Here is a 17,744-nt window from a genome sequence, read left to right as displayed (position 1 = left end):
GTCTTTATGTCTTTATGTCTGAGCCAAGGTGTTCAATAATTTATTTATTTTTGAACAAAGCCTTGTTGATATTTATAAAATAGAATTACTGTTCTTAAAAAAAATTATTCAAATAAATATAAATTGTCAGTCGACAATTATCAAACACTCTCATTCTTCTACAGCTTAGATCAACTAAAGAACAGAATTCAATTCAATTCAACTCAACCTACTTCTTTACAAACACCACACCACACCACACCACACCACACCACACCACACCACACTACCTCACCCCACTTCATCTTACTTAACATCACCATCTAACCTTACCTCACCCTATCTTACCTCTATCCCTATCCCTATCCCAAACATCTCATAACCTCACAATCAAACCATTCTAACAATGTCAATCAATCCGAGTATCAGGGTCCACTCTCACGTGTCGCCGCCACTGCATTCAAGTCACTTTAATGATATCCATGATTTCCCAAAAATGGCGGAAACCTCTCATACACCAGTGCCTCATCCAATCTCTCCAGAGAATCACTCTGTCTATGGTGTCAACTGTACCACAGCATCCCCTTTTCAATTCCAGCCATTCCAAAGTACCTACCAGTCTACAACAGACTATCCCACACCTGTACCTATTTCTGCACCAGTTGTCTCCCAAGACGCGTTTCTCTTCCAACCACAGCAATGGGCATTCTCCAATCAAGACCCAATCCCCAAGCAAGATCATGTAAGTAATATGTGCATCCCTAAAAAAAAATCAGCTTGTCTAACTCTATTTCTCTAGTCTGTCACAACTCATTCAGTCACACCCATCCATCAAGATGACTGGTTTTCTCCCTTGATCGAAAGTGTACCATTGAATACAAGCATCACTCAATCACATCAGCAGTCTCAGATTGAAAGTCTCCAACGCCAGCTAGAGGAATCAAAGTATCTAGAGGAGCAGTACAAGATCCGTATGCAGCAATTGATGTCCATTGTAGATCGTCAGACCAAAAGGATTCTTGAATTGAGAGAGGAGGTCACAGTTCTCCGTCAAGGAGGACCCATGTCAATGGCATCTCCTCCCTAATACTTCATTTTACTTTCTCAATCTCAATCTCAATCTCTATACATACACACACACATACATACATACAGCTTTATCTACCTACCTACCTACCTACCTACCTACCTACCTACCTATCAAACGTATATTTACTCTTATTTTATGTCTTTTTCTCTCTTATTTTTTTTATCTATTGTCCTTTGCTTTTTAAATATCTTCTATGCTTATCAGTTCCCTATATCACTATTCATTTCTTATATTTCAGTGCATGCTTTTTCTTATTCTCTTTGGCCAACTTATGTAAACAACATTCTATTTATTCATTCTTTCTATTGACTTTACAACAAACACGACTCACTTGCTTACCATATTATCTATATATTCATTCTTTCTTTCATTTAGCTTTCTATTCATTCTTATTATCATCCTTATCCTTATCCTTATTCTTATATTTATCCCAATTATTATTATTATCATTTTTTTAAAAAAAAATAAAATAAATAAAAAATAAATATTCTTGAATTCAGTAAAGTTTTCCTAGACAAATTTTCTACAACATTTCCCAAAATAAAATAAAATAATAAATCAATGGCTGTACCTAAAATTGTTCATTCATTAATGACATTACGTGTGAGTGTCACCAAAAGAAATTAGATTTGACTGGTACAAATAACCTAAAAAAGCAAAAGTCAAAAAACACACACACGCACAAAGCCCAGAAACTTTGTGTGCAAAAAGATGCTAAAATACCCCGTTATTATCTAGAGGTAAATTATGTATTGATCTTTACGACAATTCGTTATTAATAAATCAAATTGACACAAATGTAACGTTTTGAACCCTTGTAATTCTTTAAATTTTACCTATCTATATATAACCGTTGATCATTACTATCATCATACTTATCATTATCATAATAGTAATAGTAGTAGAATATATATATTTGAAATACGTAGATAATCATCGGTTGATTTCTGGGCTTATAATATTAGTCTTGCTTACAAATGATGGGGTTTACAGCCTTGGGACCTTGAGTGAAACAAGGATATTATAAATATAAATATCAAAATTAAAATAAAAATTAAAGACAATAACAGCAATATATACATTACATGCACTGTAGCTCATTATCAATGCTTACTATCAATCAATACTATTATTAGTATTAAGATTTTGTTATTGTGAGTTTTCTAGATTATATCATACATTACTAGTTTAGCACAACAAAAGGCTGTGATTCAATGGAGTTGAAAACAGCTTTTTCTTTTTAAAATAATAATAATCAAAACAAAAACTGAGAGGGGAATTAAAGCCCTTGTAATTATGGATCAAGAATCCTCAAGAAAAAAAAAGATTTTGTCTCGAGTCTTGAGACTTGTATCTCACAGACCCACCTATATTTACCCCTGTACAAGAAACCGTTTTCTTATTTTTGTATATAGATACAAAATATAAAGAGGAAGAATAAAGAATAAAGTGATGCTGTCACAAGAGTAATACAGGTTCCCAAAATTTGTTTTGCGAGTACAATGAAGAGGTGCGCATTCGATGACTATTGGCTGCCAAAAATAAATCTCACGTACAACAAACCTTATATGCAATTATATAATAGCCATAATACGTTTAACACACAGAGAAAGAGAAAGAAATATCTTACCACTGTGCGGGCTCCCGGAAAGTTAATTGTGGAATTTGGAAAGAAACCAAAAATAAAAATAAACTCATAATGCAATTGCTGCTTTAGTTGTAAAATAAATAAATTATAGTCTTAATTTTTCAAGACTTGTAATGAAGGAAGAGTATCAAGCATATAAAGAAGTATATTTTACATTTAAAAATCTATGTTATCTAGACACAATACCTGGTCAAAGAATAAGCCTTTCAAGTCTTTTTCTCTCTCTTGTAAATCACACATATATATATATATATAATTTTTTTAAAAGAAGAATTCAATTAAGCAACGTAGATACTTGCTGTACACATGATTAATACCGGGAAAAAATATATATAATAAACATAAAAATAAAAAATAAAAAACAAATAAAGAAGAAACTAAATATAGTATTGCGCAAATATTTATATTTATATATAAAATTTGAGTCATGTTGTGAAAATATGTGAATTTCATAACATAACATAACATAAAATAACGTAAATGGTGATATTAAGGTTGTGATTTCTTTACCACTTTCTTATTTTGTTGATTACCTTTCTTATATATATATATTTAACTTGCTAATTTATCCTTCAATCATCTAAAGTTCTTTAACCAACAAACAAGCTACCCTTATAATTATGGCTACAGTTAATGCTGCTGCTGCTACTGCTGTTACCACTTGAAGAGCGTGATATAGGTGCCTTTGTGGCTATTGAGATAATTAAAGAAAGAAAAGGTTGGAAGTAATAGTATTTCATAATGAGTTGGGAAATGAAACAAATAGAGACGACCCGAAGAATTAGTGTTTTTGGTTTCTATGGTTACTTACCATTGTCCTATTTTTAAGCTTAGGCTTACACCTACTGATTGATTTATTGATTTATTGAACGAGAAGATGAAATTATCCACAACCTTATTTGCGCCTAAATAAGGTACAAAAAAAAGAAGAACAAAAAAAACCCCATTTTTGAATTTAGATTTTTTTTTTCGGGCAATAATTTATCTATCGTGAATCAGATACAAGGTAGTCACACTTGGTGTGTTCATTGTGAGCAAATGAGTGAGTGTTACAGAGGTACATATTTATTTATTTATATGTATGTATTTTTTTTTGGTATTCCCAATTTTGGGGGTGAATTCTTGTGCGCCTGTTTGTTTGCTTACTTGGTTACTTGCTTGATTGCTAGTTTGCTTATTTGTTTGTTTGTTTGACTACCTGGCTGCCTGCCTACCTGCCTGACTAATTGACTAATTGACTAATTGACTAATTGACTAATTGTTTGTTTGTTTGTTTGATTCATTCATTCATTCATTCATTCATTTATTAAGCAGATAGCTGGATTTAGGTAATCAAGTTACAAAACAAAAATAGATCAAGGTAAAAATATTTATTCAAATTTGTACTTTTACATACAAGCATACACGTAAGTTAAAGGAGAGTTATTTCTGTTAAGGTTTACGTGCGCTTTTTATTATTTCTATATAAAATACTTATAATACGACTATTTTTTTTTTCTTTCTTTCTGCTTTTGATTTTGGAATTGAAAATCTTGTGCTTAATATTTAAATATAGAATATAGACGATACTGTATATATATATATATTGTATATTGTATATTGGATGTATATATAACATATATTCAAATGTGTAAAAGAGATATAAAAGTATATATGCCGCTACGTCACTATTCATGTTCATTTTCTGCCTTTCTCTCTCAAAAGGGCATTAAGTGATAGGATTACAAAAGGCAAAGCATCTTATTAATTCTCTCGTCTGATTTCATCCCCTCCTCCACCTCTTTACCTTTTTACTCCACCACTATAACCAATACTACCCTTGTTTTAATTCTCTCGCCATTAAATACACACATATAAATTTATACTTCTTTAACAAACAACCAGCCAACCAACCAATAAATCAAGTAAGCGACCAAGCAACTAAGCAAAGCATATATTTTGATCTTGTTTATTTATTTTATTTTATTTTTTATATTGTACACAAAGAAGAAGAAATAAGAACAAGGAACAGCCTACAGCCTACAGCACACATACACACACACATACACATACATACATAAATATATACATATTGATATATTCTTATATTTATATATATTTATATATTTATATACATTTTCTCTCTCTCTAAATTTCACATATATACATACATACATACATACATACATACATACATATATATATATATATATATATATATATATATATATTAATATCACTCTTGTATTCTTATGCCTTCACCACTGGATCTTCCTTGTGTCAACTCTGACCTTTGTGTGGCCTCTTCCCCAACTAGTGTAATGGACGTCCTCTCGGCCGCCTTTCAGACCCAAGCAGCAGTCGAAGGTGTTTCTCATCCAAGACCAGTCATGGCCAGATCGCCTCGTTCAAGTCGTATCTCGCGCACTTCTCCTATCCTAACCTCCCGTCCCTCCTCTCTTCGAAGAAGATCATCCAACAATTTAGGTCGATATCGCTCGCACGATGGCTTTGAAAAGTCATCAACCTCTCGCAGGCGTGATTCAAATGGCATCCTTCTTTCCCATCTCGTCTCAGCCGCATCAAACTCTGAAAGCCAGTTGCGCTCTTTTGAATCCTCGCCTATAGTGGCAGAACCTACTCATCACAGCCCTTACCATCATCACAACACCAGTCTGCCTGTCGTCTTGCCATCAATGACCGATCTGCACATCCCTTTTAACACCACAAACAGCACCGAAAACATCACTCCAACTACCGCTACTACAGCCACTACTACCACAGCTCCAGACCATTCCCCACCTTCCCCGATTGTTCACTGCAACCGTCTCACCACCGCAAGTTCTTTACACAACTCTCGGCACAATCACTCGCCAATCTCTCCAGGATCTCCTCGCAAGATGATGGCCCTGATCGGTACAAACTCCTCGCTCTCGATCAACCGGCCGTCTGGTAAAGTCAACAAGCGAATTCCTGGTTTATTGGTCCCAACCCCTTACAGCCCTCACCACCTCTCGTCCGCAAACACAGGCGCAAACACAGGCATAAACACAGGCACAAGCACAGGTGCATTAACGACCGAGAAACCAGTCCACCAAGCCATGCCTATCACACCTGCCGGTCTGGCTGCGCTTAATGGTAGTAGTAGTGGTGATAATGGTGATAATGGTAGTGGACTTGGCTCTCCTGCCGAACACCGCTTGCAACCCCTCTTTATTGATATGCGCAGTCTACCCGAGTACGAAAAGTCCCACATCAACCAGGCAATCAATGTAAACCTGCCGACTCTTCTTATCAAACGATACCGCAGAGGCGCAGTGTCTAATTTTAGCCTCGAAAATTTTATCAGCACACCAGAAGGCAAGGAGTACTTTTGCAGGTGGAAACAACAATGGCTCAGCAACAAGAGTAACAACGAAGCCTCAATCGTGGTATATGATGAATACATGCACGAAGCAGACAAGTCGTCGTTTGCATGGACTCTTGTAGGAGTATTGGAAAAATGTTTCTTTGAATCCCCCAATACAAAACCAACGGCCTATCCACTCGGCATATCTAATCTAAAGACAATCATTGGGGGCAATGGTGCAAGTGATAATAATAACAGCAGTAATAATAATGGTAGTGGTAGTGGTAGTGGTATTGGTAGTGTTAATGTTAGTGGTAATAGTAACGGCAATGTTAACGGTAGCGGTAGCAGTAGCGGAAGCGGAAGCTGTAGCGGTAATGATATTGGTAGCAAGGGTAGTGAAGGTGTTAATAGTAGTGCCAGTGGCTCAGCAAAGGGGCAGATTTATTGGCTTGAAGGAGGCTATGCGGCATTTAGACAGTGGAGTGAAACAGTCTCCCCAAGTCGAGCAGAAACACCTCCCCTGCCGCTTCCACAAAATTCGTTTCTCCAGACAGATCCGTCTCCCAAACGGTCCTTGAGTCGTACGCTTCTACCAACCCAGTCCCGCAGCGCGACCACACTTTCAAATCCACCCGTCAGCACTACGAATGTGCAGCGAAGAGCATCTCTCTTTAGCCTCGATACTTCAAATGTTCGTCCAAAGGCTACTGTCGCTACCAATCGGCGTGCTCACGGTCACGGTCACAGCCATGGGCATGGCCATACTCATACCAATACCCACGCTCCCAAACCAACCACACTCTCAACATCAACTTCAGCCTCATCACAATTGTTAGGATCAAAAACAGAATCGCAAAAGCCTGCACCACAAGCATTGCCCCCCTTGCCAACCGCATCCTCGTCCTCGTCCTCGTCGTCTTCATTAGCGTCAAACCTCTTGAAGAAAACGGCAGGGATTGGCCTGGCAAGACAATCTTCCAAGAATGGTACCTGGCCATCTTCTTCAACAGACCATCTTTCGAGTATCGCCGAGAATAATTCACTCAGAAACAGACCAATGGCAAATTGTGTTGGTTCAAGCAGAGGAGGAATAGGCAAAAATGTAGGTAATAGTGAAAATTATGATGCCCGGAAACAACAGAAACAACAAGAAGATGACGAAGAGCAAGAGCTAGAAGAAGAAGAAGAAGAAGATGATGATGATAACGAGGAAGAAGAAACACCTACAGAGATGTACATGACTGCAATGTCAGGGGAAGCGACTCCGGAAAGTGAGTACTCCTTTGTCGTGTCAGAGATTGTACCAGGATTCCTTTATCTTGGGCCTGAAATTACCACACCTGATCAAATGGCTCGCCTGGCTGGGCGGTCGATTCGCCGTATCCTCAACATGGCTGAAGAGTGTGATGATGATGTGCCAGGTCTCAAAGAGAGATTTGTGTACACAAAAATTGCAGCACGCGATACGGTCGAGATGCGAAATGTAGACTCCACCCTCAGAATGGCCGTACATGTTATTGGTAAACATTATAAGAAGATATTTATTATAATTAGTATTAGTTTTACTCTTATTACAATGATTATAGCTATTATTGCCGCCGTCACTACTCCTACTCCTACTACTACTACTACTACTACTACTACTACTTCTATAATTATCATTATCATTACTACCATCATTGATATTAATACTGGAGCAGCAGCAGCAGCAGCAGCTATCGTTGCTGTTGTTGCTGCTATTGTCGCTGCTACTGTTGCTACTGCTGATATTATTACTATTATTATAATAAAAGAAGATGAGAGTGATGATTCAATTGAATCATTATTTCTTAATCTTTTCATATCCAAAATATTCATCTTTATATTTTACTATTTTTTTATTTACTTTTATTGGTGATCTATCTTTGTGAACTTGCTTATTCATTCATAATTCTCTCTCTCTCTCTCTCTTTTCTTTGTGTTTGTGTTTGTGTTTGTGTGGGATTGTGCGTGTGGGGGTACGTATATATATATATATATATATATATATGTATGGGTGTGGGATTATGTATGTGCTTGTGTATGTGTGTTTATATGTTTGTGTGGCTGGGTCTTTAGATAGTGCAAAGGACCATCATGAACCAATCTACGTACACTGCAAGGCTGGCAAATCAAGATCTGCGGCGGCTATTTTGGCATACCTGGTGTTGTCTGAACAATGGACACTCAAACGGGCTTACCGGCATCTTATCAAATCTCGTCCAACCGTGTCACCAAATATTGGATTCGTAGCCGAACTGATGAAACTTGAAGAAAGTGTACATGGTCAAGTCAGTAACTTTGCCGGTACGGACTGGCATCTCATCGACACCACACATCCACCAAGTCCAGATTCTCAACGAGAAATTGGCAAGCTCCAAAAAGCCTGGAGAGAGCAATCTAATCGATCAAAGTAAAAAGTAAAAAAAAAAAGCATAAAAAAAAGTAAATGCAAAATGCAGTAAATTTCTTTCTTTCTTTTTTATTTAACTATTTTTTTTTAATTATCATTATCATTATTAAAAAGAAAGAAGGCAAGAAAGAGAGTCTTGATACAAAATACACCCATACACTATATATCTTCTAAATGTATATCACAATCTTTTAGTATTGTTGCTGTTGAGTCTCTATTCTTCTTTATTGATCTTAGAACGCGTATTAGTAATATTGGTGTCAATAGTATTCATATACTTGGTTCAAGTAATGGCTAAAACGGTTAATTAGCATTTTAGCTAAAAGTATAAATATCTCAATATTTTAGTAGCCATGGAAACAAGAATTAACACCAAAAGCAAATATAAAGATTTTCTTTTTGTTTTTATATAAAAAAAATCTTTATTCCAAAAACAGTAATAAAAGAATACAAGTTTGGCTCTTTTCTTTCTCTTTTCTTACTGTTTACCCGATCACTGCTTAAACGTTATTCCGATGGTGTGCGAAACGATTTTCTGGGTACTATCTTTTTGTTTGTTTGTTTGCCTGTTGATTTTATTTGATTTTATTTTGAATATAAAAGAAAATATTGCTAGCAAATCATGGCATGAATAGCAGAAGAATACTGATAATCATAGCCCTTTGTTATCAAATATATCTATAATCCAACGCGAAATACAAACACACATACACAAAGTAAAAGGTTGCGGAACAAACTGACTTGTTATTTATAAATGGTTATTTAGGTTTTAAGTAACATATGTACATGTGTATATATTTCTATACTTTATATTTAAATATGGCAAAAAAACGCTACTACGGTAACTTGGATATGTGAATATAATGGTAGTAACCAATTCAAGGATTATTGCAAACCATTACATTCACAATTATAGAGAGGGTTGTATACATCTATATTTTCTTATATGTATCTTGAAATTATATACTCTTATGTATATGTTAAAGAAATAAAGACAATAGTACTAATAGGCGATAGTAAAATCTTGAAAAAGAAAGATAGGATAGAAAATTGAATGGAAAGCATATGTGAATACAGATATAAATACACAGACACACAGAATATATAACCATGGGGAACCCATCCCCGGGACTCGAAATTTTTAGATGACCTATTAAGACTCTATTTATTGTACCATACACTCATTTGTCTCTCTCTCTCTTTTTCTCTTTACTTTTTCACTCTTAATTTCCTCTATATCACTATCACTACTACTACTACTACTACTACCGCTATCACTATCACTATCACTATCGCTATCACTATCACTATCACTATCACTATCACTATCGCTAGATTCATCTCTGTCTCTCTGTATCTTTCGTAGTTTTTCACTGTTTTATGTTTCTGCTCGACTCAGTTTCGGCCAAGTATCATGACGAACCTTCAAGAGACCAACCAAGTTCGAGCCTAGAACCCCAAAAAGTCTTGACTGCAACTGAAGCAAGAGCTGCCGCAAAGGAACAGAAAATGCAGCAGGATGAGCTCGAAGCCTTACAGATAACCTTTTATGAAATCGAGTCCTGGATTGAAAAAACAACACCTGTTCTAGGACGTATGACTCGCGAACTAGATAAAGCTTCAGAACAATTTGACCGGCGACGTCTCAACGCAGCAAATACGGCCAGAACAGCCAACACAGCCAACACAGCCAACACAGCCAACACAACCAGTACCCAACAGAATGCGACCGAGACTCTCTTTCCTGCTCTTCCGATCTCTTTGGCTGACACTCTAACAAACGCTCACATAAATGACCAGCCCTTGATGCCCTGGATCCTCTCTTTCCAGCCGGGGAATTCACTTCGTCTGGACACAAACATCACTTCTGTAGACCAGTTAGTTGACGCCGTTCAAAAGATTGCCCTACTTACCGGGACTCCCCCTTCCAATTTTTCATCGGCGAACGGGACCGGAGAAGACGCCGAAATGTTGAGCGCTAATAACAATAGCAATATTACTAACGCACCTCTCCAGATCGAACTTGCGACCGAATTCTGGGCAGCTGCTCTCTCTCGTCACCCAAACTCTTGCCTAGAGAAATACGAGGATCGCGACATTAATATCGACGCCTTCACCCAAAATGTGCCTTCTTCAATAGTAGATTACATGTGTCGCGTCTATTGGGAGTGTCTTCACCCCAAATTTGCAGATGACATGGCCTCGTTTTATTATCGCTCAACCGACCCCAGACGTAATCAAGTTTGCATCGACTCTCAGATGGCCATGGTGCTTATACACGTTGTTCGACACGACAAGGATGTCTGTAAAGATGCCTACGAAGTTGCTTACTTTTACTATGAGCGTGCACGCCAGGCGATCGTGGATTCTTTTGATACACCGGACACATCGACTCTTGAGACCCTAATGAATCTGGCCATGTTTTGCGTATTGTGCAAACGCCAGTCTCAAGCCCGGATTTATATCAGTTTAGCCTACCGAATGCTGTTCGACATGGAGATTCACCCCACCTCTGGCCGTCTTCCCACCGATCCAAGGCTTCGACGAACTCACCTGAGGCTGTTTATGGTATTTTTTTATACAGACATGACCAGTGCCACGTATTCGGGTGAACCAGACCAGATCAAGTCGTTTGACACGATTGACTTTTATGAGCTCATCCAGCTGACCGAATTGCTTACCCAACGAGGACAGATCCAGATTGACACAAAGGCGCGCTGCAAGGAAACCTACGCGGTGCATTTTTTAGAGCTGGCCAAGATTGGGAAAAAGATTCAAAATCTTGCTGCGCAGTACCACCAGTACCAGGGACACCAACAGAAAGACTATCATAGTAACAGCAGCGGGAAATTGCCGCCCGCTTGGGCCAATCGTGTCAGGACATTAGAGATTTCTTTAGCAACCTGGTTTAGTCGCCTGCCTGCTCATTATCGCCAAAGCTCAACATATACGCCGACCAATACAAGTGGATATGTGAAAGGCCAGGAGATGGATGTTTCTGCACTCGATCAGCATGCTCGATTGCTGCTTCAGCTTGGGTACCAAAACCAATGGCTTTTGCTCCACAAGATCTTCTTGTCACCCAAAACCGGGGTCGCGTTTAATAGCCCCATGCCATTTTCTTCACTTCATTATTCTCAAACCTCTTATGGTATAATGGATCAGAATGTATCGGCAGCTACGGCAGTGAACATTGGTGTCATGCCGGCCTCGCCAGCTTCGGCGACTTCTCCGCCACCTTCTACACCACCGTCACACCAACAATATAATCAGCATCAACATCAGCATCAACATCAGCATCAACATCAGCATCAGCATCAATATCAATATCAATTCCAATATCAGCAACAACCCCAGCAAGAGCAGTTTTCAGATACATCTTTTACACAATGCGTTGAACGATCACACAAGATTTGTACCGATGCTGCCAACCGGATTGTCGGATTGTCGGAACTGATTTCAGAAAAGTTTGGGTGGTGCGTGTGCCAGCAATTTATCAACTGTATTTATCAGGCATCGACCGTGTTTTGTCGAAATAGCCTGGGACCAGACGAATACCATCGATTCCCTGCTCAGGTGATGCTAAAACGTATCCTGAGTATCTTGACATCCAGACAGGTGAATTACAACGGACTCCCGAACGATATCGCCACATGTCTTAATGAGTTTCTGTCTGAGCATGGGATGGCTACGACGAATAATGAACCCCACACACCTCAAGAAGAGGTCCAGGAGTTTGATACAACCACGACCACAATAACGACAACGACGACGACAGCCGAGAGTTATTTTATGGGTGTTGATTTTGATGATTCGCTTTTTAATTCACCTTTGATGTATCAGACTTGTAAAGACCAGCAAACACAAACACAAGCACAGTCTTTTATGACTAGTAGTAGCAGTGAAGTTACTTGATCCTGTTTATTTTACTTAATGCCCTGATCTTTTTTTTTGTTCATTTTTTGATACATGGTATATTTATTATAATTGAAAGCAAACAAAAAACCAACACATTCCCTCCACCTCCACCTCCACCTCCACTGTCACCTTCACCTTCAATCCTACCTCCTCACAAGCACAGTATCCTCCTTGTCTTTGCCTTTCTCACAAAACAATCTAAATGTCTATTGATTGACTTACTATTTAGTTATTATTCCATTGCGTTACTTACATTACTATTTCCTAGGAGACCTTGACGAACAAGGCAAAAGGCACAAACATCTATGTGTGTGTATATGTGGAAAAAAATGAAAAGAAATATATTGAGAAAAGAGAATGGAAGAAAGATATCTATACCATCAATTTTCTTTTTTACTTGTTTTTTTTTTTTTTACTTTTACTTTTACTTACTTTCTCTGTTAATATTCTCAATACTTAATTATACCTTATTCCTTCTTGTCAATCGGTCCCTCTGTTCTAATGGCATTTATCACTTACATTCCTACAAACCTTACACCCTACCTCTTTACCTAATAAACTCCTATACGTATATATGTGCATATCAGTACTAATGTTTCCTTATTAAAAATAGAAAGAGAATGTATCGGTGTTTGTTTTCTTTTATTGTATAAATTTAATTTACACTAAATGTGAAATGAATTTATATTATATAATATATATATAGAGAGAGAGAGAGATCTGATTTTCATATGTTTATTATTATTATTATATTTCTTCTTTTTGCTTCATTTATTTAATAATAATATAATAATAATAGTAATAGTTTGATAGTCTAGTGATACACACATACATTCTTTCTTTCTTTCTTACATTAGCATTTATAAGCACCCCCTTCCCCATACTTATCTTCAGCGTCATCTTCAGCGTCATCGCCATCGTCATGGAACCCGATACAAATCCACCCAATGCCATGCAGCGCTTGTACGCCAATTGTCAGAATGTAGTTGAAGAGGCAACAGTTGCTGTTCTAAGCAAAGGAAGCATCCCTCGTCACATTGGATTCATTCTTGATGGCAATCGACGATTTGCACACAAGGCTGGTGCAAATTCTACAAAGTTTGGACATTATGAAGGATTCAAACAACTTGAAAAGGTAAAACTATAGATCTACTTTATCAAAGTAATTATAATCACAATCAATATAGACAATTATTTAACAAAGATATATTTTATGATATTCGTCTAATTGATATTGATATCGATATCGATATTAATTTTAATTTTAATTTTACTTTTAATTTTTAAAATAAAATTAGGTTTTGGAAATTTGTATGAAATTAGGTGTTGAGGCTGTAACTGTGTATGCGTTCAGTATTGAGAATTTCAAAAGATCAAAGACAGAAATCGATTACCTGATGGAGTTGTTTCGTAAAGCATTTGAAACCTTTTGTGATAAAAAGTAAGTAAAGATGTATACATACGTTAATATTAATATTTATTTATTTATTTATTGCTAGTGCACTGGTGGCTGAATATGATATAGGTGTAAGATTCTTGGGAAATCTAGATTATTTACCAAAAGACGTTGCCGAAGTAGCACGTCGAGCAATGGAAAATACAAAGAACAACAAAAAGTAGGTCTCTTTAAACATTACATTTGGGGTTTATAAAAGCAAATTATTATTTATTTAATTATTTAATTATCATCTTTTATATAGACGCATCTTTAATATCTGTTGTCCTTATACTTCCCGTGATGAAATGACAACAGCTATCAAAGAAACCGTTCAATTGGTACAAGACAACAAGATAAATTTAGAGTAAGTTATTTATTTATTGTCTATATTCAAAAGACTATCATAATCATCATTCTTTTTACTTTATCTTAATAGAGATATCAACGAGGATTTAATCAGAGATCACCTATTTACATCCAAATGTCCACCTCTTGATGTGTTGGTGAGAACATCTGGTGAGATCAGACTAAGCGACTTTTTGCTGTGGCAATCCAACAATGGCTGTCAGATCCAGTTTGTAGATTGCTATTGGCCAGAGTTCTCATTGTGGAAGTTCCTACCGATCTTACTTGAATACCAGATCTATCACAACCAGGCAAGTACTTTTCTTCTTCTTTATTTCTTTATCTTCTTCTTTGTTCGTTCATTATGTATTCTTCTTCTTCTTTTATATATAAATATACTATAATTTGCTTATTTTGTAATTTTGCAATTGATGAGTCTTTCTTTCTCTCCCTCTCTCATTATCCTTTGTATACATTTGTGTGTGTATGTTTCTATTTGATCACAGTTTTCCAATTCATCATGAACAATCAATTTATATCCTATCATCAAACATCAAGAAAGTCAAATAGTAACCAAAATATAAAAAAAAAGAGAATAAATCAATTATATATCATCATCATCTTCTTCATCATCATCATCATCTTCATAATAGACAATTGATGAATGTGTCAGCTCTAGGGCAAGACTGGGATGACTGCTGCTGACCGAGTGTGATTGTGAAAGTGATGGAAAGTAATCTGGATCCAAAGCCTGGTTTCCACAACCGGGAGTCATACAAAACTGCGACGAGGTACCGGTTTGGTAGGGGTAGATGCTTTTTGGTAAGGTCATGACGGTTTCGGCCGAAAGACGAGGAACGACATGTGTCCAGGCAACATCTGAACCAAAAGTATGGTGAGAACATTGGCTCTCACGCTTAGCCAATGGTCTACTCCATCTTGAGAAGCAAGTCGGAACATGGGCGGGTATTAAACACATGGAATTCTGTGTGGAAATTGTCGTGCCAGCACCACCATTACCACCAGAACCACCAGGACCACCAGAACCAGAGCCAGAACTAGTAGTACCATTGCCAACATGATCGTGATCACCAGCACGATCACAAGTATTAGTACCAGTACCAGTACCAGTACCAATGCCAGCACCAGTACGATATTTAGTTCGAGTTCTAGTTCTAGTTCGAGTCTCAGTCCTAGTCCTAGTCCTAGTCCCAGTCCCAGTCCCAGTATCTGTGTCAGTGTCAGTGTCAGCCGAGTGTTCCGAATTATTTAGCCGGGTGTCATCTTCAGCTGGAGAAATCTTGTGGTGATTGTAGTAATTATGGCTGCAGTGGTTTGGGGGCGGGTGGAGTGGAATGGATTTGATAAAAGTGTATCCACGAGGAAGTAGATCTTCAATTGGTTTTTGTTGCAGATAATCGTAATTATTGAGATTGGTATTGATATTGTCGGGATTCTGAGGGAAACTTTGTGTATATGGGTGCGTAGGTGTGCAATTGTAATTGTAATTATAATTGTGATCAATAATTGTGGGGGCATTGGTGAAAGTGGCACTTTGGAGACTGATGTGATCGGTTTCTTGTGGTTGGGTGGGCGATTTTTGTATGAGAAACAATAGCAGTATTGTTGTTACTACTACCAACAGGCCGATAACAAGACCGAATAGGATGGTTTCTAGGCCAGGATCTGCGTCTGCACATGGCCATATCTGGGATTGACATGCATTTTTGATTTGTTGGTGGTAGTGGTTGTAGGAGACTCCAAATCCACTTGCTATCCAGACAAGTGCGAGTAAGGTCAATGAAAGGCAGACTGAGGGATGTAGTATGGGCAGGTGATAAGAAATGACGGCAAGGAACAAGGAAATATTGGACAAAAATACAAGAACGATCTTGGCTATCTGACCAGCAGTAGTTGCTACAAGACGGTTGTCTTTATATATATATATATATAAAGAAGAGAGAGAATAGTAAAAGATTGATGTTAGTTACGGTTGTTGTGGTCGAGTATTTGCGAATAGTAATAGTAATAATAAAAAAAGTCCAATTGAATAGCCTATATATATATATATATTTGTGATTCTAACCTGGGGTGTAAGAAAGGGAGGTTGGTGTGCATGAGCAGTGAGAGTCGTATATGGCACACTGTCCCCAGAGGCCAAAGGAGAGTGTGTGAGGTGTATCGGGTGTCGATCGGGCCAAACGAAGGCGTTGGATAGACATTGTGCTACGAAAAGAGCAGTTTTGGGTATTTGATGTCTCGAGCCAGCTTGTGAGCATAAGGATTAAGGCTGTCACTAGAACAAGTATGCCCACAGCTCGTTTAAGTGACAAGATCCCTAACATTATATACACACTATATAATATATATAATATATATATATATATTATTGCTTTTAATTAAAAGGAATTTTCTTATTTATTTTTTATTTGGTTGCTCTTTTATAAAGCAGAATATATATATATATATATATTTTAAATAATAATAATTACTGACAGCTGAATGACGACGTTTTTTTTTTTTTTTTTTTCTTTTTCTTTTTCTTTTTCTTTTTGGTTTGATTTGATTTGATTTTTAATCTCATATATTTTTAACACCACAGACAGACACAGCCAATCTTTTGTCTCTTTACAATGTCCGATATTAATCGTTTGATTTTCTCTCTGTATTAAAAGCCAATCAATTTAAAACCAACTTCTTTAAAGACAATTGATAAATTAAAGAAGTATAATATATAATTGGATAATTGGATAATTTATATTAATAATGATAAGAATGATAATGATAAGAATGATAATGATAAGTATATTATGTATATGTATATTTACAAGACAAATAAATAAATAATGTACAACAAGAAAGTGTAATTTCTAAAGGGGTGGTAAAAGATGCTTAAATTCTTCAAAATCAATAAATCCGTCCTTGTTTGTGTCTGCCTCATCCATCATGTCCTTGATTTCCTGGGGACTCATACGCTCTCCTAAATCAGCCATAACCTGTTCTAATTCCTGGCGACTGATCAGACCATCCTTATTCTTATCAAATTGTTGGAAGCAGAGCACAAGATCGTCCTGATCGTGGAAGACAGATTTTCTGATTGCCCGATGATTTGAAGCTCTAAAATATCCTCCTCTTTCTCTTTCTTCTTCATCGTCGTCTTCTTCGTTTTCAGACTCCAGAGGTGGGGTTGGGGGAATGTGTTCTGCCATGGCCTGGACGAATTCGTCAAAGTCGATGAGATTGTCGCCATTAGCGTCTGCTGCTCTGATGATTGCCTGGATCTGGACAGGATCGGTTGCGATTCCGAGAGCTTTGAGGACCTGAGCGAAACGGTCGAGAGGAATACCTCCGAGGCCTTTTGGATCATATAATTGAAAGGCTAATTTTATTGATTTAATTGATTAATTAATTAGTTGGCTGGTTATTTTTTTTTTTTTATTTTTTTTGGGATAATTGTCCGTAATGTTATCAGTACCTTGTTTAAGAGTTGCCATTTCTTCCATAGTGACACCAAGTAGGGCAGCGGTTTGGTTCATCATATTGAAATAGAGTTGGTATGTAATT

At 37.1% G+C, this 17,744-nt stretch overlaps 7 protein-coding genes across 7 annotated transcripts; 4 read left to right on the top strand and 3 right to left on the bottom strand.

Moving 5' to 3' along the window:
- Positions 1-385: 385 nt before the first annotated feature.
- Positions 386-1,066, top strand: PHYBLDRAFT_173602 (hypothetical protein; the record flags this gene model as incomplete). Its single annotated transcript, XM_018437065.1, has 2 exons — positions 386-721; positions 779-1,066. 2 exons carry the CDS (start codon positions 386-388, stop codon positions 1,064-1,066), a joined length of 624 nt encoding a protein of 207 aa, XP_018286149.1.
- A 964-nt stretch (positions 1,067-2,030) lies between these two features.
- PHYBLDRAFT_69182 (hypothetical protein) lies at positions 2,031-3,531 on the bottom strand (the record flags this gene model as incomplete). The annotated part of the gene is made up of 6 exons (XM_018442061.1): positions 2,031-2,071; positions 2,184-2,232; positions 2,700-2,780; positions 2,904-2,939; positions 3,313-3,408; positions 3,529-3,531. 6 exons carry the CDS (start codon positions 3,529-3,531, stop codon positions 2,031-2,033), a joined length of 306 nt encoding a protein of 101 aa, XP_018286148.1.
- Positions 3,532-7,435: 3,904 nt separating this feature from the next.
- PHYBLDRAFT_160235 (hypothetical protein) lies at positions 7,436-8,620 on the top strand. Its single transcript, XM_018434144.1, has 2 exons — positions 7,436-7,568; positions 8,084-8,620. The coding sequence occupies exon 2, from the start codon at positions 8,094-8,096 to the stop codon at positions 8,481-8,483; it is 390 nt and encodes a 129-aa protein (XP_018286147.1). The 5' UTR covers positions 7,436-7,568; positions 8,084-8,093; the 3' UTR covers positions 8,484-8,620.
- A 678-nt stretch (positions 8,621-9,298) lies between these two features.
- Positions 9,299-12,394, top strand: PHYBLDRAFT_69180 (fungal-specific transcription factor; the record flags this gene model as incomplete). Its single annotated transcript, XM_018442060.1, has 3 exons — positions 9,299-9,320; positions 9,466-9,495; positions 9,846-12,394. The coding sequence occupies 3 exons, from the start codon at positions 9,299-9,301 to the stop codon at positions 12,392-12,394; spliced, it is 2,601 nt and encodes an 866-aa protein (XP_018286146.1).
- Positions 12,395-13,280: 886 nt separating this feature from the next.
- Positions 13,281-14,755, top strand: PHYBLDRAFT_188814 (hypothetical protein). Its single transcript, XM_018439566.1, has 6 exons — positions 13,281-13,532; positions 13,696-13,838; positions 13,897-14,013; positions 14,098-14,199; positions 14,272-14,491; positions 14,687-14,755. The coding sequence occupies exons 1-6, from the start codon at positions 13,320-13,322 to the stop codon at positions 14,702-14,704; spliced, it is 813 nt and encodes a 270-aa protein (XP_018286145.1). The 5' UTR covers positions 13,281-13,319; the 3' UTR covers positions 14,705-14,755.
- Positions 14,756-14,784: 29 nt separating this feature from the next.
- PHYBLDRAFT_69178 (hypothetical protein) lies at positions 14,785-16,525 on the bottom strand (the record flags this gene model as incomplete). Its single annotated transcript, XM_018442059.1, has 2 exons — positions 14,785-16,112; positions 16,267-16,525. 2 exons carry the CDS (start codon positions 16,523-16,525, stop codon positions 14,785-14,787), a joined length of 1,587 nt encoding a protein of 528 aa, XP_018286144.1.
- Positions 16,526-17,050: 525 nt separating this feature from the next.
- On the bottom strand, positions 17,051-17,719 carry PHYBLDRAFT_173596 (calmodulin; the record flags this gene model as incomplete). The annotated part of the gene is made up of 2 exons (XM_018437064.1): positions 17,051-17,559; positions 17,656-17,719. 2 exons carry the CDS (start codon positions 17,717-17,719, stop codon positions 17,051-17,053), a joined length of 573 nt encoding a protein of 190 aa, XP_018286143.1.
- Between the last annotated feature and the right edge of the window lie 25 nt (positions 17,720-17,744).

This window comes from Phycomyces blakesleeanus (genome assembly GCF_001638985.1).
Source record: "Phycomyces blakesleeanus NRRL 1555(-) unplaced genomic scaffold PHYBLscaffold_26, whole genome shotgun sequence".
In the NCBI taxonomy this organism is placed as follows: domain Eukaryota; kingdom Fungi; phylum Mucoromycota; class Mucoromycetes; order Mucorales; family Phycomycetaceae; genus Phycomyces; species Phycomyces blakesleeanus.
Note: the sequence above shows the minus strand (reverse complement) of the source record. Positions and strands in the feature narration are given on the sequence as shown.

What these genes read in the sequence shown, in the direction of transcription:
- PHYBLDRAFT_160235 (XM_018434144.1), top strand. Translation starts at nt 8,094, where the DNA reads ATGTATGTGCTTGTGTATGTGTGTTTATATGTTTGTGTGGCTGGGTCT.
- PHYBLDRAFT_188814 (XM_018439566.1), top strand. Translation starts at nt 13,320, where the DNA reads ATGGAACCCGATACAAATCCACCCAATGCCATGCAGCGCTTGTACGCC. An exon ending in GATTCAAACAACTTGAAAAG is followed by an intron (nt 13,533 to 13,695) that starts GTAAAACTATAG and finishes AAATAAAATTAG; the next exon opens with GTTTTGGAAATTTGTATGAA. An exon ending in GACAACAAGATAAATTTAGA is followed by an intron (nt 14,200 to 14,271) that starts GTAAGTTATTTA and finishes TTATCTTAATAG; the next exon opens with AGATATCAACGAGGATTTAA.